Source organism: Anabrus simplex, chromosome 1, assembly GCF_040414725.1.
Source record: "Anabrus simplex isolate iqAnaSimp1 chromosome 1, ASM4041472v1, whole genome shotgun sequence".
NCBI lineage: Eukaryota > Metazoa > Arthropoda > Insecta > Orthoptera > Tettigoniidae > Anabrus > Anabrus simplex.
Genome location: NC_090265.1, coordinates 828,072,005 through 828,094,081, shown reverse-complemented (window position 1 = coordinate 828,094,081; position 22,077 = coordinate 828,072,005). Strand labels below are relative to the sequence as shown.

At 37.8% G+C, this 22,077-nt stretch overlaps 1 protein-coding gene across 3 annotated transcripts in view; it reads right to left on the bottom strand.

Annotated features, from left to right (window-relative positions):
• Window positions 1-22,077, bottom strand: part of LOC136857586 (DNA mismatch repair protein Msh3) — a 168,941-nt gene that overhangs the window by 83,406 nt on the left and 63,458 nt on the right. For all 3 annotated transcript variants that reach the window (XM_067136364.2, XM_068225244.1, XM_067136365.2), the window contains exons 9-12: window positions 17,260-17,581; window positions 10,555-10,742; window positions 1,008-1,235; window positions 555-779 (exon numbers count right to left, since the gene is read on the bottom strand). In XM_067136364.2, coding sequence (XP_066992465.2) covers window positions 555-779; window positions 1,008-1,235; window positions 10,555-10,742; window positions 17,260-17,581 — 963 coding nt within the window. The remainder of the gene's footprint in view (window positions 1-554; window positions 780-1,007; window positions 1,236-10,554; window positions 10,743-17,259; window positions 17,582-22,077) is intronic.

The following is a 22,077-nucleotide window of genomic DNA, read 5'->3' as shown; positions in this document are numbered from 1 at the left end:
CAAAACTGAACATTCCTGAGGCTAACGGCTTGCTCCTCGAAAGTGCAACTTATCCTTTGAAGTTTAGGAAGGCCTTTTTCCGTAATCACGCAGCTGTGGCGAAGGCTTTTACCCAAGTTGGAAATCACGCTTCTTTCACAACAGAGGACAATACAGTAACATTTTCAGGTCTAGGAAAAATGTGTTTGTACTAAGCGGTAATTTGTGACGTGATATGTGAGGTATTTTTATGTAGATTTAATACGATGAGAATTGGGACTTTGAATTTACGACATGTTAAGCGGGAAAACGTGTTAATGAGGAACGCACTAACGAGGTTTCACTGTATGTGATAAATGCAATTGTTGACTTCCAAAGCAATTTTAAAACCTTACAGTCAGCATTATTACTAGTTTTTCTTTTTCTGCTGTTTGGATTAAGCAAAGTCCGGCTTATTGGTGTCCGATTTAATGAGGCTTTACTGTACAGGAAATTATGCAAATACATTTGGAACAAAGACAAACTGAATATAATCAAGTATAAAGATCCTTAAGTAGTCAGATGCCTTTACTCACCTACAGTATCCTGGATTATGAGCCAACTGGGAAAGGGAAAGTAGAGCATCCAAAGTAGCAAGATTTCTAACTGCCTTTTTGTGATTAAAGTAGTGCTCATTGAATGAAGCTACAAAATCAGACCATGCAGATTGGCAATCAGCTTTCAGTTTCTCACGCAGCCGACATAACTCAGAAAAGAGTCTGTCTACCTCTGGAGTACGGTATCGACTCAGCTGCTTGGTTCTAAAATCATTAAATATGGGTACAACTTAATGCCTTCAGCAAAACCTCCAGGTTGTAAAATTTCTAAATTAACATTATCATTCAACTACACTAACTCTTGGCATACAAGTACTACATTAATTCTTAGGAGTTGGTATGGCTAAAATGGATATCACTTTCAAATACAATAGACAAAGGTGACTCTTACTTCAAACAAAATAAAACGAAAAATACAAGATGTCAACTTACTGACTAACCATCCTCCAGTCTGCAGGGACAGGCTGCTTGACTCGTACCTCTACAAGATATTCATGGCCAGATACAGAAGCGTAATCCATACGAAATACACCTATTCGCCGAGCTATGCTGGGTCGTAGATCATCTAACTGACGTGTCACCTCAGCAACGCGGGTCTGGGTGTCTGTCACTGCTGAGAAGTCAGAATAATCACGTAGAAAATGTGTTACATCACCCTGTCTGTAAAAACAAAGAAGTAATGTATAATATTCGTGAGTATACAGTTCAGATATGGAATGTGAACAATTAAGACAATAATCTCATCAACTGGATCATACAAATGATGCCAAACAGTTACAACCTAACACACAACGGTCATCTATTCAGCAAGAAAAATGTCACACAAAGACATTTATCACGTCTGGCTGCTTGATAAAATGGTCAGCATAGAGGCCTTCAAGTTCAAAGGGTCCCCAGTTAAATTCCTGGTGCAGTCAGAGATTTTTAATTGTTAATTCTCTCGGCTGAGTGTTGGGCCAACCCAAACATACCTAAAAACTCACACATAACACTATGTTCCACCACACTACCACACAGTTTCCTTTACACAGCAGATGCTACCCACCTTCGTCAGAGGGTATGCACCAGGCTAGCAAACAGCCACACACACACACACACACACAAAAAACAACAACAACAACAACAACAACAACAACAACAACAACAACAACAACAATAATAATAATAATAATAATAATAATAATAATAATAATAATAATAATAATAATCAGTAAGAAAAATGTCACACAAAGACATTTATCACGTCTGGCTATTTGGCAGATTGGTCAGCATAGAGGCCTTCAATTATTATTATTATTATTATTCACCAATCATCTAAATGGCTAAATGGTAAGGACGCTGGCCTTTGGCCACAGGGGTTCTGGGTTCGGTTTCCGGCAGGGTCGGGAATTTTAACCATAATTGGTTAATTTCGCTGGCACGGGGGCTGGGTGTATGTGTCGTCTTCATCATAATTTCAGCCTCATGACGCGCAGGTCGCCTATGGGCATAAAAAGATCTGCATCTAGCGAGTCGAACTTGTCCTCGGACACTTCCGGCACTAAAAGCCACATGCCATGCCATGCCATGACATTTCATTTCATTTCATTTCATTTCATCATCATCATCATCATCATCATCATCATCATCATTTCCTCTGGTCCAGTTCATTCAAGGTTGGGGCTAATATGGTTCCGCTCCATGCAATATTACACTTTCTATGTTTTCAACAAATCTGTATAGTTATTTCATGTGTGGTGCAAAATTGCATAATTGGGAAGTAATTTGTTGGACACAGTGTACTTAGCACATGTGTGTAACTTAGACTGTCTTCCGGTGACACAAGAACTCCTTCCAGAAGCATCAAAGGACAAAGCTAGAAGAGAAGAAAGAAATCTAAATGTGATTGGACGAGAAAGGTCTTAGGTTTGTAAACTATTTATTGATTGGCCCTCAGTCTACCTGTTCACTCAGGGTTCTACACCTTACGTTAGGAGCTTGTGCCTGAAACGAAGTGTACCATGAGGGGACTTAATGCTTGAAGCTCTTGATGGAAAGATGTGTCGCGGGGAGCTGCGACTCCATGGGATCCCTTGTTAAATCTTTGTAAAAGATGATGTTTTTTTTTTTTTAAATTAAAGTTTTAACTTAAATTATTTATCTTTCTGTACTATTTCCAGGACATTTCTTGGTCATCACATTTCTGAGTAATGTGTAAATTTTTAAGGAGTAGTTTGTTTCCAAGCTAAAACCTTTTCGTCTTTGTGTAGTAAAGTAATTTTTTTCTTTTTTATCATTTCCCATTATCCAACTGTAGCTGGTTAGGGGCAAATATGGTTCTTCTCCACTTTCTTCGGTCTTTCCACCACTCCTCCTCCAACACTGTGTCCCAGCCCAGGTTTCTTTCTCTAATACTGTGTTGGATTGTGTCCTTTCATCTCAATTGTGGTCGTCCACAGCCTCTCCTTCCTTGCATTTGCATTTCCATCACCATTTTTTGGCATTCTTTCATCACTCATTCATTTTATATGCCCAATAGTATTTAAATATTTTATTATTAAGGTCCACCTTTTCAATATAAATTGTATATAATATATATAATGTTTTACATTACATTTATGTTCAGTATTTTTATTTGTTTGTATAATGTAATAATTGAACTTCTACCAAGGACGGCCTTTAGATTAGGTCGAAGTATAGATTTCGTCCCATCTACTATAGATGGTTGTTTTGTACTGAAAAGGAGGATCATATAAATACTTTTTATTTGTAAAGCGACTGTCCAAGTTTCTGCTCCGTAAGTTGTTATGGGTACCAGGGTAATCCCAAAAATAAGGTCTCCTATATTTTTTATAAATACAGAACTCTGTTCGTATGGCTGTTGGTCACAATATTGTGAAGAGTGTTTCCCGCGCTTGCATATAAACATGCACACGCCGTGCTGAGGCACACAGTCTTGGCTTGGCAGCCGTTGAGAATGGAGCTCCCGTTGGATGTTACCGCCAAGTGCGAAGTGCATGCAGTTATTCGGTTTTTGAACGCAAAAGGTATTGAACCGACTGAAATCCATTGCCAATTGACGGAAGTGTATGCTAAGTCGTGCATGGATGTCAAAAATGTTCATAAGTGGTGTAGAGAGTTTGCAGCCAGTCGGACTGAAATTCACAACGAACGAACAGAGGAGCGGGACACCGTGAATTTCCATCGAGACAGTTGTGAAGGTTGAGCAAATCATGCGTGAAGATCGGCGGATTACCCTGGATGATCTCTGCACTTTGGTTCCTGAGGTTTTCCGAAGCGCCGCTCACAACTTCCTGAACAGCATGGCGGCGAGCTGGTATGACATGGGCATACAAAAACTGTCACAGGGTCTACAAAAATGCATCGACTGAAATGGTGGTTATGTAGAAAAATGGTTAAATGTTCAAGCTGTAAAATGATGTAAACCATTGTAAAAATAAACAGGTATATGTATTTATAAGAAAATAGGGGACCTTATTTTTGGGATTACCTTCGTACATGTTTAATTGTAACTTTAGGCACCTTATCTGTAGTATGGGGTTAGCCTAATCTGAAACGGAGTAGCTGAGCGGTATGATTATCTATTTCAAACCGTAGCATGTATTCGCCAAAAGCATTTGTATGCTACTATGTTTCAAGGTGTACAGCACTTAAAGTACTCACGAATTGGTGAGTTTGTTTCCTGTTTTGGAGAATCCCTTTGAAAAGTGTATCAATTCTCTTATACTGTCACATAGGCTAATTTAAATTTAACACTTCTGACTTTTTTGGTGTTATGTATTTCAAGAGTCACGTGTTTGATAAGTTCTCAACATCTCGACAAAGGTATGTGCTTCAATCCGTATTGCTTGAAAATTATTACTATGATGGCTTTCTTGTTCAATCATATACATCCACTAAAGTAAAAGGTTTGATTCTAGACCTAGCCTCTTCTTTAATGTTATTTCAGCAGCAGTTTCCTATAACCTTGTTTTTGCTACCATGTATTTCCCTTTATTTTCTTGGTATTTTATTAAAAATTTTATTTTTTTGCTAGTTGCTTTACGTTGTACCGGCACAGATAGGTCTTATGGTGACGATGGGACAGGAAAGGGTTAGCAGTGGGAAGGAAGTGGCTGTGGCCTTAATTAGAGTACAGCCCCAGCATTTGCCTGGTGTGAAAATGGGAAACCACGGAAAACCATTTTCAGGGCTGGCGACAGTGGGGTTCGAACCAGTTCAGCCCACCACTACCTGTTCCTCTCTCTTTCTCTTATCATTGAAATTCTCCACTGTAATTACTTTCCTTAACCTTCCTTTTTTAAATCTGTCCCTCTTTGTCTACCAAACAATGCTCCTCAAAAATTTCATTTTGGCTGTCTGGATATGGCTTTTATCTGTTTTTGTCCTACTAAGCCTGTTTTATACTGTTTAAAGGAGGAGTCTATCTTTTCAATACATTATGTTATATATTCAAAAAGAATGTATTATAAAATCCTTAGCACTTGATTAGATGTTTTGTCCTGGTAAGAAAGCAAGCCAAAATGAAATGAGTATCACAGGAACACACTGAGGGGACGAGGTCTTCTCTCCTTATGAGGTAAGAGGCCGTATACAATAAATCTACTGATAATGAAATCTCACATAAGTCAAATAAATACAGGATAAGAGAGAGACAAAATGGGGGGGGGGGGATTTTGACAGAAGATCATTCTATACATCTTTACCATTTCATGATTTCAATAATGAGAGGTACCCCATTTATATTTAGATCTGGCAATGATCACAAAATCAACAGTTATGTAAAACTACAAGCCACTTCCTATATTTAGACTAAATATTGTTACCGTAGTTGATAGCTTAGATTGAAATAGAACAATGGAGCCTGTGTTACAGTACAAAGTACTGAGCGAGTTGGCTATGCAATTTGGGCCAAGTAGCTAGGTACTTTGCAGACATCTGCTCTGGGTCCAAGCATTTTAATGGCAGAATATGCAGCACCAGTATGGAAGGCTTCATAATAATAATGTTATTGTTTTTACGTCCCATTAACTACTTTTTATGGCTTTCGGAGATACTGAGGTGCCGGAATTTTGTCCCATAGGAGTTCTTTTATGTGCCAGTAAATCTACTAACACAGGGCTAATGTATTTTAGTACCGTCAAATACCATCGGACTGAGCCAGGATCAAACCTGCCATGTTGGAGTCAGAAGGCCAGCGCCTCAACCATCTGAGCCACTCAACCCGGCGGGGACAGGCTTCAGGTCATACAAAATACGTCGATGAAGCTGTCAACATCCTATCCTCTCTGGGTGCCTTAAACCAACACCTACTCACAAACTTATTCTGCTAGTTGAAATTGCTCCATCTCGATAATAAAACAAGTGATCATCAAGGTTGAAAGGAAAAAGCAAGAAGCCACCATCCACCAGATCGCCCAAGATTAATAAGAAGCTTTCTTTCAAGATCACAAGATCTCCAAAGGTCCCAAGGAACCAGCCACATCATTAAATGGAAGGCCAAAACTACAAGCAAGAGAGCAAGCAAGCAAGCAAGCAAGCAAGCACTGAGCTCACATTCTTGAGATGATGGGTTCTAATCCCACCGTTGGCAGCTCCGTGGTTTGCCATTTTCACACCAGGCAAATGCTGGGGCTGTATCACAAATAAGGCCACTGTCACTACCTTCCCAAACCTATCACTTCATAAACCTTACATCACCAAAAAATGTTCAAAGTGTTAGTGCGATGTTAAAACACCACCAAAAGAAAAAAATTAACCTCTTAACTGGGCATGACGTATACATTCCTACGCTGTATGTTACAGGGTAATGGGCATGACGAATATATACGTTCTCATCTTTTACCGCGAATATCTCCTGGGTATGAAGAGCTACTTTGCCGCATCGTGTATTGTCGTCTGAATTGAGGCTTTTCCCGCTCGATGACAGCAAATACCACGTCACGCTTTTTGAAGCTTATTTGTTTTTATTTTACAACTGTGCTGTGCTACTTGTCTGCAGTAGGCCAAATATGGCAGCATCTAGTTCAAAGCGTAAGTTCGAAACGCTCGAAGAAGACAAGATTATTCAACACTTGGAGAATGATTCTGACGATTTATCTTCTCAGAAATCTGAAGATCAGTGGTTTGATACAAATGAAGGCGAGTCTGATAGTGAAAGGGGTTCAGAAAGTGAGAATAAAGAACAAGGAGAACAACATGACGAATCGGATGAAAGAGAAGTGCTGGACATGTTTCAACCTTTCACGCCGTGTAGTGTTTCACGTCAGAAATTCATATTTTCTGGTGCTTTTGGTGTAAATGTGGACTTTGACGATGAATCCAATGTGTTGGAATATTTTGAACGGTTCATAGGTGATGATATGTTTCAACTTATTGCCGAACAGACCAATGTGTATGCTAAACAGGTTTTAGAAGCCCATCCGAACTTGAAACCACGGTCACGAGCGAGAGATTGGGTGGATACAATTCCAACTGAGATAAAAGCTCTAATTGGACTTCTAATGCTGCAGGGGATAGTTCATAAACCAGAAAACAGTATGTACTTCTCAAAACGGGGAAGTATCACAACCCCTTACTTTTCAAAAATTATCTCTGAGACAAATCACTGCAGTTTTAGTGAGGTAAATGACGTAACGGACCGTGAAGTTAATTTAAATCATTCATATTGTCATTAGCATGATGTGCAATTCGTAAATATTACTTTCTTTTATTTGTTTTAATTTTAGGTGGTAACATATGAACAAAACACTCAAATTTGTGTAAACCAGGTAAATGACCTTGCAGTTAATGAAAAATGGTTCAGAATGTCACATGCATGATATGATATATATAAATACCCCTTGCTTTTATTTGTTTCAACTTTCGGCTATAAAATATGGGCCAAACTCGGAAATTCCAAACAGGTAAATGACCTTGCAGTTAATGTAAAAATGGTTCAACATTTCTCTAACATTAAAATTAATTAATTAAAATGCCTTTATTTTACTTTTTGTATCACAGATGAATGATATTAGTGATATTACTAACTTTTCTGAATATCCTACCGTGTAACAACCATCTGCTGAAAAAATACACAGGGCAGGTTACACCAAGCACATCTATAATGCCCAATTAAGAGATTAAATATGGGAATTCTTTGGTGAAATATATATACCACCAAGTGATGACCTCCTTTTCTTGTGATAAATGTTCTCATGATATTATTAGCACTGTAATAATACTAAATGTTTAAAAAATATCAGTATTTTAAATATGCATATTATAAATGCAAAGTATTCTTTGGTGCTCAGTTCCCTAGTTCTTACTCACTACGTTTCAATCCACTTCATATGTAGAGCTAGCAACACTGAAATGTGGGATGCGCTTTGACCACCCGAACATCTCTTGAGTTTACAAAAAAAACTTTCAGTTTTTTAATGCCAATGCATTGTGTGCTGATGATAATAGCTTGTTTACAACAGTTCCTTTGAAGTGAGAAGTAAGTACATAATCACTATGTTGATGCGACTCCAACAAGTAGCTGCACGAAGATATTTATACAAACTAAAATGATTCATAAAATGAACCTCAGGAGTTCTGAACTTCTTGGAAACACACTCGTACAACTAGGCACAGTGAAGGCAGACAAATAGTAGGTTTACAGCAAAGTGAAGTATGAGATGTATGTTGATACAAACACTTCGTTTTCACTAAAATAGTCCTACTATCATAACAGTCTACTGTTTCCAGAACTAGATCAAATTCATCTAATGAATACTGAATTTTCATAATCACGTTGTACTCAAAATGAACTTTTCAACATATCAGGTCGTGTTCAGTATACGTACCTTTCTATTTATAAGTGAATTCAATTCATCGATTATTTGCAGCCAAATGTTCAGTTAAAGAATTGGAAATGTTTCTCTTTCAGAGTATTCTTCAGTTCACTTTCGACTGATATCAATCCAAGATGCAAAAGCCACTTATGTCTTGCTCTGTTTCGTGCACATGTTTTAATTCGTTTTAATGCAGAAACGTCAACAAGCCACACATCCACCATCCACAGGTGCGCCACAAAATAGCAGCACAGGCACAATCCGCCAGATACCAACCTAGGCAGTAGCCTGCGTGTTTGGATTGATCGGTATAACATGGTTTTAGACTTAACTTCTCTAACTGGTTAGAAGCTACAATGATGTGGGCTGCCATGGCAACCTCCCTTACATTCAGTAGCCAGCTTGGATAGCCTGGCTAGCCAGCCGATAAGACAGGTACAAGCATTTACAAGTTACAAGGACAGAGGGCAGGCCAGGCTATATCACTTGTAAGCATTTACAAGTTAGAGATGGACAGAGGACAGGCTAGGCTGTCAGTTAACAGTGTATGCTCGCAAGAGTTTTTAATTATTATTATTATTATTATTATTATAATAATTATTATTATTATTACAGAGTCACAGACATTTCAGGATGAAATAAACTGCAAGTTTAAGTACAAATTTATAATTTGATTTTTACATGCATTAGCCAAGCTGTGCCTGAGTTCACTCCATGTCACTGAAACGCAACAATGCATCATGAAACAGAAGTTTTGTCATAACTAATTTGCCTTGTATATTTCTATTATCTTGATTTATTAGTATTTTTAGGAACTTTATACTTAACATGACAAATAAAATATTATAGCACATAATTGTGATTTTCTACATACATTTTTGTCATGTTACTGCAAACGCTTCTCAGACTGCAAAGTGCAAATAAGACAGGCACAAATATTTACAACACCGCATGTTTACATTTGTCTCTATTTCTTTCTCTTTTTCTCTTAATGTTATATGTATAAAGCAAACATGTATGTACAGTATGAATTAAGTATTGTTCAGACTGACCTTGATTTACTACTCCCCTCCCCCCATGCCATTTGTTCCATTTTCTTTGGTGGGCAGTACTGTGGTAATGAATGCCAAAAGCAGCAGTTTTTTCTCACCGCTGTGAAACCAGCACCCAACAAATCTCATATGTAAAGAAACTAAATATGAGAGCAAATCAAATGAAAACCTATGAAGTGTAATAAAAATCTGAAATATCATCCTATGGTTAAGTCTGTTGGCTGTACAGTTACAAACACTTTAATGAATATTCTAAGGTGGCAGCATTTTACAGACAAGCTAACACCATCAAAATAACCAGTGTAACAATGCCGCCCCACCTCAGAGACGCACGAAAGAAGAACAGTGTTCTATTATTCGGTTTATGAGTAGTGTAGGTGTGAAACCTATCAATGAATGATGATTCAGTATTATGATAAATGACACAGTAGCAACATGACAATGCTGGCCCCATACTGCCTATGCATCAGTTATGTCCATCCAAGAGCTGCCTTCAGAGAGTCTTCTACATCCACCACATTCACCAGACCCCCCAGTAGTGGTTACCACATGTGTGGGCCAGTTAAAGAGGCAGTGGAAGCAAGCCATTCCATTTGGGTGAAGATGAAGGGGTGCACAAGTGGCTGAACAGACAACCAAGGGATGTTTTTTCTAGAGGAATTTATGCACTTTATAAGTGCTGGAGGACTTGCACTGAATGTAATGAAGACTACATAGAAAAATGGTAGAGTTGTGCAGCATTTTTGCTCAATAAAATAAATTGAAAATATTTTTTCATTTGACTTGCCCCAGTATTTTTTAAATATCAGTTTTAATCTTAGTTCTACATCTATTTATTCCACAGCATATGATATAAAGCAAGATCTACAATACCTCAGATGGAAAGAGTACCTGGAGAAGCACACAGGTTATTATGATGAAGTTGGTAAGCACATGTAATAATCAGATTTGGGGAACATTATCCACAAACTTTTCAATAATAAGTAATCTTGCTCTTCTTCACATTATATCTGGACAAGGAGAAAAGTAGGTATAAATAAAGGAATTCAGGGGAAGTATGTAATAAACTAAACACATTTTTACAGAATGTCATTAAGACTTAAAACCTACTTGGCAGCTTCTTGATCCACATTTTGCCAGAAGTGCTGTACATTGGCCAATAAATGAGCTGTCTCCACGACTAAGTGATTCAATAAAGGACTACTAAGCTCTAGTTCCGTCACACCAAGTATGCTCTCCAGATCACTGTGTAACTTCCTCAAACTCTGTAGCACAACACACATGCTGCTTGGGTTACTCTGTAACATTCAGCAATGACATAACACAGTTGAAAAGTGGAGGACACAAACACGTTACCAGATAATGTTTGACGGTATAACAAACCAATGAATTCAACCATGATGAATAGAATACCAAGTGTGATCATTCTGCTCTCTTAACATTGTAGTTGGTGGTCCTGCCGGAGCGTGGCGCTGCAGTCTCAACGAACCAGCTGCAACAATACGTGCACCAAATTGTCGGTAGAGGTATAGTGAGCGTGCAAGAAGTCGTGTTAATTTTAATGCCTATTTGTTTGTTTTAATATTTTCTGAAAGTCCGTGTTAGTATCTGTGCAGTGCTTTGTGTGTGCAATCATCTAGTTTTCCATTATTTCAAGAAAATGTCGTACTGTTTCGTTCCTGGTTGTAAATCGGGTTACGGAAGGAAGCGTGATGGTAGACGATTTTTTACACCGCCAAAGAGAAATAATCTGTTTGCGAAGTGGGCTAGAGTTATTCCACAGAAAGATAAGCAATTGTCGGCCAAAACCAGAATATGTGACCTGCATTTTTCGGCAGATTTAATTATAAAGGTGGACTGTTTCGTTGTGAATGATGAAAACGTTGAACTTCCTCGTGTCAGGTGGAAATTAAAAAAAAGGAGTGGTGCCTCATATATTTCCAAATTTACCAAAATACCTATCCACTGAGGTAAAATTGTGAAAGGCACTCGGTAGGAAAAGGAGTGAGGACAGTATCAAGAGGATAAGGAACAAGAATCACAAAGTGAGTGAAGCAGTGATGACAACAGTAGGCGGTGAAGTTCAAGTTCAGCCTAGTTGTAGTCAAATTCAGGGTCAGTCTAGTTCTCTTAGCGATGCCGAAAAGACAATATTGTCTCTCAAAAGACGACTAAAGAATGAAACTCGTAATTTAATACAAGTTAAATGCAATCTTTCCTCAGCCAAAGCTAGGATTAATTTCCTACAGGGGCAGATTAAGAACATAGAATTTCATTTTAAAGATTGTAAATTTCTTAGTAAGAAGCAGAAAATTATTATAGCCACTATGTTAAAGAAATGTCAAGTAAAATCTCCCAATGGTATGAGGTACAGTAGTGATTTTCTTTAAGAGAGTTTATTACTTTGAATAAAATCACTTAAAGGATACACGCACTGTCTGTGGCATAATTTGTTACCTCTTCCCTCACAAAGCCATTTGAGGAAACTCTGCAAAGGACTTAAATGTCCCTATGGTGTAAATCCTCATTGCATATCTGCTATTTCAGATTATTTTAAGGCCTCAAACGAGTTTTGGTGAGTAATTTACTTCATTTAATTTATTTGAGAAAAATATCAGTGTTAGTTTACAATCCGGTGTATGTTTAATGTGCTCTGTTTAGAAAGTATTCTTTAAGTATGTATAGCACAATATTGCTTTCGCTTTTCATAATGTTTCATTTTATTTTGTGTGTTGTCTTATTAAAGTTCAAAGATATTTCTTTGTGAGGACTGAGAATATTATTTATAACTCTCTGACAGTATTATTCATGTGTTGTGTTTGATTACTTGCGTATCAATGTAACTTGCATTAAATCAGATGACCATGTAGCGTTGGTGTTAGACTCCACTAGTGCCGCTTAGCGGGAGTGTGCTTGAACTCTGTGAGTGATCTCACTATGTATTCCATTTGTCATGATTCAACTAATACATATTATTATATTTTCTTGCTTAATAAGGATGCTTTTTTAAACATTCTATTGTTCTTAGTGTTACTTTATTAGATAAAGTTACACCTGATGAAATAACAAATAAAATGTTTTAGAGAGTTACTTATATTCATTTAAAAAAAACTGTTAGGTTCTTCAGTTTCACAAACTAATTTTGAGTAATCTATATATTACAAAAATGTATGAAAACTAAAGTCAGTCAGTCTGGCCATTCTATCCGGTCGATTTCCTTCATTCCTTTTTTAACTGAAAGGTATTCATGCACAGATTTGTCATCAGGTACTATAAATCACTTAACTTCCACCTTCCTCAAATTATTTGATTTTTTCAATTTTTTGTCTCTTTGAAGCAATCATATCTTTGGTTCTAATTGAGGTACGGAGTTCGTTTTGGCCTAAGAACACTCAGTGGATCAACCTCTTTCATTTCAGCTCTTAATTCTTCAAATTGGTTGATTTTGAGGAAAGTTATGAGTGCACATTCAATTTGACATCTCATTTCTTCAACATTTTTTCTCATTGAAACAATCGTATCTTTTGTTCTAATTGAGGTACACAGTTTGTTTTAGTCTAAAAACACTCAGTGAATTAAGTGCTTTCTTTTCTGAGAAAAGTTATTAGTACATTTGTCTCCGTGACAAAGATCTTTGAAGGACTTTTTAACAGTTTGGCGTGTAGTGTTGTTCCAAGGAACGTTTAATTCAATTTCTTTGTGTGATGTATTTTCAAGTGTTTTGTTGACATAATATTACATTCTATTACCACAGCAGTTCATGTGCTTTGTTTCATTAACTCGAAACTTTGCAAATACATTCGTGTGGATAGTAACGAACAACACCATACTTTGTACATTGCAGGCGGAGCCAGCGGGTAACTGCTAGTAAATGTTAAACTACCTGAAAAAGAAAACATATCATAACTGTATTATACTTGAAAAAGAAATAACATAACTAAAATAGAATGGCATGTTTCATTGTTGAAAGAACATCATCACATTCTATCTAATACACTCAAATATTTAGAAATGTATGAACATTTATTTATGTTTATTTCTGATTAAATTCCTAAGTGTTTCTTTCTCAACTATAATACTGTTACCATGCTTTTTATTTTTCAGATAGTTTATAAATTTACTACACAAAATTAGTTTTGGCAGACTGAAGAATTTAAGTTTTTAACTGAGTTGAAACTGAAAAGAAATGGCTTCAAACAAAAAAAAAAAAAACACCACCTTATATTCATGCCAATTCAATATAATACACATAAAATAATCTCCAACAGTTCTGCATATTCTAAAGATTATACGACATACCAACAGAATGAGAATGGCAGAAATAAAGATGTTCAGATGGATGTATGGAGTAACCAGGTTGGACTGCATCCAAAATGAATACATCGGAGGGGCAGTAAAAGTTGCAGAAATAGTGAGGAAAATTCAAGCGGCACTATTGCGATGTTTGGACCATGTCACAAGGAAAGAGTTTTTTTTCTATTGGCGTTTACGTCGCACCGACACAGATATGTCTTATGGTGATGATGGGACAGGAAAGGGCTGGGAGTGGGAAGGAAGTGGCCGTGGCCTTAATTAAGGTACAGCCCCAGCATTTGCCTGGTGTGAAAATGGGAAACCACGGAAAACCATCTTCAGGGCTGCCGATAGTGGGGTTCGAACCCACTATCTCCCGAATACTGGATACTGGCCGCTACCCCAGCATCAGTGGGTAGGGTCTGACACATCCCACTCTGATGAGTCTAGTGTCAGACCTAAGACAAAACGCTGGTTAATAGAGCAAACGCCTGAAAAGCGTTACATCTGATATGTTTTTGACATTGCAGCTATCACGCTTGGTCAAGGAAAGAGGAGGATTATTTGGGGAAGAGGGTGATGAAGATGGAAACTGGTGATAAATGAAAGAGATGGAGACCAAGAAGAAGTTGGAGGATAATATCTGAAGACCTGATGGAGAAGAACTTACATAAGCAATGGGCACTGGACAAAGAGAAATGGAGGAAGCTCATCAAACACAGCAACTCTATATAAAGAAGAAGAAGAAGAAGAAGAAGAAGAAGAAGAAGAAGAAGAAGAAGAAGAAGAAGAAGAAGAAGAAGAAGAAGAAGAAGAAGAAGAAGAAGAAGAAGAAGAAGAAGAAGAAGAAGAAGAAGAAGAAGAAGAAGAAGAAGAAGAAGAATTGTTGTTATACTGGCTGAGTTATCCATCACTGATTGGAAGGGATAGATTTCTACACAACACAGTTGAAACAGGTATAAATTCAGAGCATGTCATGTGGATGCTGATGTGGGTAAACACCAGGCTCACTGTAGGCCTCCTGAAAGAGGGACTCCTACACCAGTCAGAATAATACCCATCATCCCCATGAGTATTTTGTTGATCAAAACTTGTTGATACTGTTTTGAACATTGTTGGTCTTGCATACATGATGAGCGCCACTTTAGAAGCCCACATGGCTAATATTATATAATATTACTTTTAACAAAGCTGAAAAGCTCTGGGCTTGTTCTAACAATACAGTGCTAATAGCCTTATCAATGTTGGCAGTTCCTATCTTACCCTCAAGTCATAATAATTTAAGAGCAGGAGGCAAATCACACATCTACCACTCAACTGAGTACTGTACATTTTAAAAAGAAGTTCACATATTTTACTTTTCATTAGTAAGCCCATGAGAGTTTTCCTCATGGCATACCTTCTCTAAGGAACACTTGGATCTTGGTGAAAATCTTGATCCTATGCCACACCTGTCCTTCCATTAGGTGACTAATTCCTCACCAAAATCAATTTTCTTCTTTACATGCCTCACAGATAATTCAGATATACCCAGTCTTCGAGATATCTCCCAATTTGAATACATATTGGTGCCAATCAGTGCTATTAACACAATGATGACGGGCCCTGAACGGAGGCTGCTACCCCATGTAGACCGGATAGTTCAAGCCTCAAAAAAAAAACTCAAAAAGTATTCAATATACCGACCTAAACTTGGAATATGTACTCACTAGATTGCTTAGTAGTCTGTATGGTGTGACACCTTTAAAAGCAGTACTGTTTGTGGCTCCATTTAATAGTCTTTCTAAGCACAGTGTAGTATGAATGCCCTGTTTGTACCTTTCGGGTACTTACTGTATTCAAGTAGGCTATAGAAGAATTTCCCTTTACGGCTACTCCCCATTTAGTGTTAGCCGTTAATTATTAGAAACATCTAATTCACTGTCACTTGGTACCTAGAATATGCCGCGCCATGTTGACATCTGCACCAGAGCTACAGGGAATAGCTCTACATATCCAACATTATTTTGTTAAATACAAAGGTTTAACGAAAGAAAGATGCAGTGATAATTTATATTCCATGACTACACCATTTGGAACTCCCAATCTTGCTCACAACTTCATCAATAATCAAGGAAATACGATGTGCATAGGAGCGAGGATTCTCGTAGCACGTCACCTACTGTTGGCTGTCACCTATCGTCAGCTGAGAAACTACGAGCATTCTCGGGGCTCATCACCCATGTGGCACATCAGGCAATGAATCTGCATATAAACGTTGAAATACTTTATCGTCATATAGGGCACGTTGTTATGGGTATACCATCTCGCACAATGATTCTCGGGCATATCGGCACGTAAGAACACCTATGTATACACGAAGTTTCCATGGCTACAAAGATCATACAATTAAAAACTTATATCGACTCTAAAATCTACGATCCCTCTGCTCCATGACATGATTGAAAGTAGTTATAATTATACTGAGAAGATAGCACAAAAAACTACAAACAATGCCTGTACATAAAAACGGAGATTTCTGGGGCCCGTCAACAACTGCTGGCTGCAGTACTACGGAGATCTTCAGAGCTGGTCGTAAATGTGTTAACTCCGCAATCTTTTAAGGTATCAAATCACTTGCTTACCATTGTTTTTTGTATTGTATTGTAGCTAAAAATCTCTCAGTAATCAGAAAATTTTATCATTAGAGGTTAGAGATTTTAAATAGACCTCTCTCTCTCTGCTAGTGGCTTTACGTCGCACCGACACAGACAGGTCTTATGGCGACGATGGGATACCAAATGTCTAGGAGTGGGAAGGAAGCGGCCGTGGCCTTAATTAAGGTACAGCCCCATCATTTGCCTGGTGTGAAAATTTAGGGGTTGTAGTAAGCATGTAAAGGACAGGGCATATAAGTCTCTGGTAAGACCCCAACTAGCTTATGGTTCCAGTGTATGGGATCCTCATCAGGATTACTCAATTCAAGAAGTGGAAAAAATCCAAAGAAAAGCAGCTTGATTTGTTCTAGGTGATTTCCGACAAAAGAGCAGCGTTACAAAAATGTTGCAAAGTTTGGGCTGGGAAGACTTGGGAGAAAGGGGACGAGCTGCTCGACTAAGTGGTATGGTCTGAGTTGTCAGTGAAGAGATGGCATGGAATGACATCAGTAGACGAATAAGTTTGAGTGGTGTCTTTAAAAGTAGGAAAGATCACAATATGAAGATAAAGCTGGAATTCGAGAGGACAAATTGGGGCCAATATTAGTTTATAGGAAGGGATGTTAGGAATCAGAATAACTTATCAACGGAGATGTTCAAAAAAGTTCCAGTTTCTTTGCAATCATTTAAGGAAAGGCTAGGAAAACAACAGATAAGGAATCTGCCACCTGGGCGACTGCTCTAAATGCAGATCAGTAGTGAGTGATTGATTGATTGACTGACTGATTGATGAAGTGAACCAAATTCAAAAATAAGAACCAAAAGCAGTACCAAGTACAATTCTTCTTCTTATAAAGTACACTCCAAGAAAAGGGAAGAGTCTCACCCGGCCGTGCAGTATAGTAGTGAGACCCCGGTCCACATCAGGTACTCCAGAAAGCAGCCCATGCAGTAGCCGTACAGTCTCTGAAGGTGAACGTAAAAGCTCAGTTACAGCCTCCTGACGTTCCCGGATAGAATCGGCGCTGCGCAAGGGCTGAGACACCCATTCCCGCAGCAGGCGCGAACCAAACTTTGTACGAGTGCGATCAAGTAACCACAACAGACTACCTTTATAGGTACCTTCTGTGCTCTGTAGTATTTCTAAATTTCGTAGCACTGTTGCATCCATTTGTAGATATAGAGATCTAGATGTGAAGTCACGCAACCTAGAAAAGGTGAAAAATACTTGTAACAGAACATGGTGACCAGCAAAAGAGTAGTTTTAATATTCTCAGTTCATCCCAGTTTTGTTGTAATTTTTTAACTTGTTTCCAGCATATTTCAGATTGTGTAATATGATAACTGATTTTCATCTAAAAGTCAAACACATTTCTTACCGAAATGGAAATCTAATAAAACTGTAGTTTAACTTCACCCATGAAGAGGTGTTTACACTGAAACTCTAAGTATTTACAACATACAAGATTATGAACTATATATGTTTTTCTCTGATAACAGTTCGCAAATTACTTCACTTATAAGGTACTAATGAATGAGCAGATGTAACTTTAAACATTTTGAATAAGTGCTACCAATCATCTATCAAATAACAGATCATGTGCACAAGTAGTTCATGATTCGTTCTTCACTACTTTAAAAATAAGAACACTGACGTAACTGCGAGTAAATGATTGCTGCAATATAAATATGCCTTACTGATATTTGAAGCAGTCCATTCCAAAACTTGTCTTATCCACTATAAGTGATTTTTCAAGAAAATGTCAATAAATTAAATCTGTATTCTGGATAAGACAAGTTCTGGATCTTCCAGTTAAAAAAAAAAATTACAAGTAGTTTTACATTGCACCAACATACGTAGATAGGTCTTATGGTGACGATGGGATTGGAAAGGTCTAGGGGTGGAAGGAAGCGGCCATGGCCTTAATTAAGGTACAGCCCTAGCATTTGCTTGGTGTGAAAATGGGAAACCACAGAAAACCATCTTCAGGGTTGCCGACAGAGGGATTCGAACCCACTATCTCCTGGATACAAGCTCACAGCTGCGCGCTCCTAACCGCATGGCCAACTTGCCCAGTAAATCAAATGTTTTACCTTACACAAATTTATTTTCTAAAAGAGAAAAATTGTGAGAATAATGTTAGAATGAAAAAGATCTCCGGTGACACATTTGGTGTTCACCCGACAAAATTAATTAAAACTCAGCCATAGACACTCAAGAGAGTTTTGGTTTACTCGGTCTGCCATCTACCTGGCCTAGAGTAAAACAAAACGTTGAAATTGACGAGCAGACGGCCAGATGGCGTCAAATTGAAATGTCTGCACACAGTAACTAAGGCCATACGATTATTATTATTATTACTACCATACTTTTTTCTCCTCTCAGTATAATGGTACTGACTGATAAATTGAACTCTCCAAAATGATTTATCACATTTACATCGTATCGATCGAAACTTGGTACTTGGATCCCATGTTCTCAGCCATGGGATGGACGAAAGCTGCAAGATAACAAGTATCTTGACCTTGAAGCTCACTGAGTTTGTGAATACCGCAACCCTTCGTCCATATGGGTTTGTGTGATCAGCATTCTGATAAGAAAGTTGAGATGTAGAAAAAAAGTTGTTAAATCATTAACTAATGAAAACAAAATTAAAATACGTCAAATAAACACGATTATCCCCATCAGAAATGTGTTAATGAGGTTTAACAGTATTTTAAAGGTGACAAATCTCAATTAAAATATTACGATGTAATATTCATAGCCTACCTCTCTTCTCTACTTAGTTTTTCTCCAGGAATATGGATCACTCTTCTTCTCCTGTTACCTTCTGCAACAGGAGTAATATTCTCTGTTGTCCTAATACATTGTATTCAGAGCAGTTCAAGAACAACTGACATACACTGCGGGTAAATTGTAGCATGAAGTCATGTGCTGAAATTGTCCTTTTTTGATTGGTTGATTCTATAAGGCGAGTTTTGGAATGATAAGTGCCATAGATAAGGCGAGTTCTGGGACAACAAAGGGTGAGGGGATTTCTGTGGGAAAAATTTTGTTGAAAACTTTTGTGATAGAATTATCACAAACCTAACCGAGAAGGCAATGCTACCTCTAACTCATTTTTCTTTAAAATTCGATAAGAGAGTTTTGGAATAGACTGCCTCATTTTCAAATCAGTAATCATATGTATGCTACACATATTCTAGCACTGTCCCTCATACACTTCCAAACTGTTGTCAGATGTTTAAAAACTTAATATTTGATTAAGATTGGTCATATTTCTGATCATTTACCACAGCAAGAGTAGTCAATGAATAAAATGAAATAGTCATTCATTGGTGTTAAGCAAACAGGAAGAAACAGGAAGTTAGCTCTCATATTTTTTGTACCTGCTGTTGTATTTTGGGGTATTTAAACCAGTTCAAGTCCCCATTCTTCAGATATAAAATGGGTGGCGTAGGGATGTGGCGACCCCATCGCCTAGTGGGTAACCACTGCAATTAGCCTCCCAAATATTGGCGAGTAAACCATAAATCTTACTGACATGAGGATATGCATGTTAAGCACTGACCAGCTAGTGCATAACAAAATATTAACACAAAGATCCATGATAGGCCTAGTAAGCCAGTGGTAGCGTATTAACATCGCTTTCAACAATCAAACGAGCCTCGGATGGAATGTAAAACCAATACCAAAAGTGACAAAGCCCTTGTGTAGATCTGTCAGGTATGACGGCCGAAATGGCTCCGATGATAGACAAATCTGTTCAAAGAAAAATATGAGAATTGGGACTATTAAGGTAGTATCCTTAGATAAGGATGCAAGAATTCAAGAAATCATATGGATAATGACTGAGAGAAACATACAGATAATGGGACTAAGTGAAACAAGAAAAAAAGGGAGTGGTAGTAAGGTGCTGGAGAGGGAGGAAGTGTACTTTCACCAGTGCTCTTTAATATAGTGATGGACAACATTATGAGGAAAGTTTACCAAGGATCAACAGCAAATGATATGAAAGTCATAACATATGCAGATGATGTAATGAAAATGAACAAAAATTGGAAGAACAACTAAACACCTGGGAGAGGGCAGTTTTTTTTTTTTTTGCTAGTTGTTTTACGTCGCACTGACACAGATAGGTCTTACGGCGACGATGGGACAGGAAAGGGCTAGGAGTGGGAAGGAAGCGACCGTGGCCTTAATTAAGGTACAGCCCCAGCATTTGCCTGGTGTGAAAATAGGAAACCACGGAAAACCATTTTCAGGGCTGCCGACAGTGGGGTTCGAACCTACTATCTCCCGAATACTGGATACTGCCCGCACTTAAGCGACTGCAGCTATCGAGCTCGGTGGGAGGGCAGTTGAAGAAGCAGGCATGGAAATAAGTTTAACAAAAAGTGAGGTAATGAAAATAAGTAGAGAAAGGAAGAGACAAAAGAAGAAATAGTGTTGCAATAATAGTGGCTAAAGAACTGGCCAACAAAGTACTCTGTGTGGATTATGTTCGCGACAGAATAATTAAAGTTCAGTCAATGATGGAAGGAAATATCCTTGATATAATCCAGGTTTATGCTCCCCAAATAGGTTGTGAAATAGATGAAAAAGGAAGAGTTCATCACTAAATTGGAGGATTCTGTAACATTTAACAAGACTGTGATTATAGGAGACTTGGGAATGATAGAGGAGGATATGTAACAGTTATACGAAGCCACAGAGAAGATCACAGAAATGATGAAGAGATGTTATTAGACATGTGTCTGAGAAATAAATGGAATAATCCCCGCCACCGAATAATCCCTGCACCCTAACTTTAGGAAGGCTGATTTTGAAAAATAAAATGCCAACATTGTTGCAATGGATGGTATAAGAAAAGAGATAGTCACAAGTTTACCGGATACAACTGGAACTTGCAACAGAAATCCATAATTGATTATATACAGTATTTACGCGAATAATACCCGCATATTATAAAAAAAATAAAGAGGCACAAATTTGGGGCGCGGGTTTTATTTGCGTCAATGTTGGCATTTAAAAAAAAATCAGCCTTCCTAAAGTTAGGGTGCGGGGATTATTTGCGTAAATACGATAATAATAACGGAAGAAATCAGAAGATGCTTGACAGATGTGAAAGTGATACCAAGCATTAATCTTGACGGTGACCACAGACTATTGGTGGGGACATTGTTGAAATTCAGAAGGGGTAAATATAGGGGGAAAAGACAGGCAAAAATCAAATGCTGGAAACTAAAAGATAGAGAAATCCAAGAGATATACAGTAAAACCTTGTTAATTCGAAGTCGTTGGTACTAAAAAATTGGACTTCGAATTACGTGATTTCGAATTAACCGCCAATTCGCAATTCAGAAGTGCCAACCCTTGCCGCGTTACAAAATATTCTAAGGCCCGTTCCTGCATGCAGTTAACCTTGATTCACAGTTTATACCTTTCAAATGTCATGAAAAAAGATCTATTTCCAAAATGTATTTAAGAAGGTGCATTTACAGTATTGAAATAATGCACCTGGATATCTCACTGGCAAACATAACCTCACGCAACGAAGGAAAGAAAGAAAGAAAAAAAAAAAAGCACGATACAAAGACGAGGAGAAATCTATTCTGACTCCCATGGATTACTATATTGTGTGCATTTTAGATGCCTTGTATTTACATAGAAAGTACCCGATGCCCTTAAAAATCGAACTTT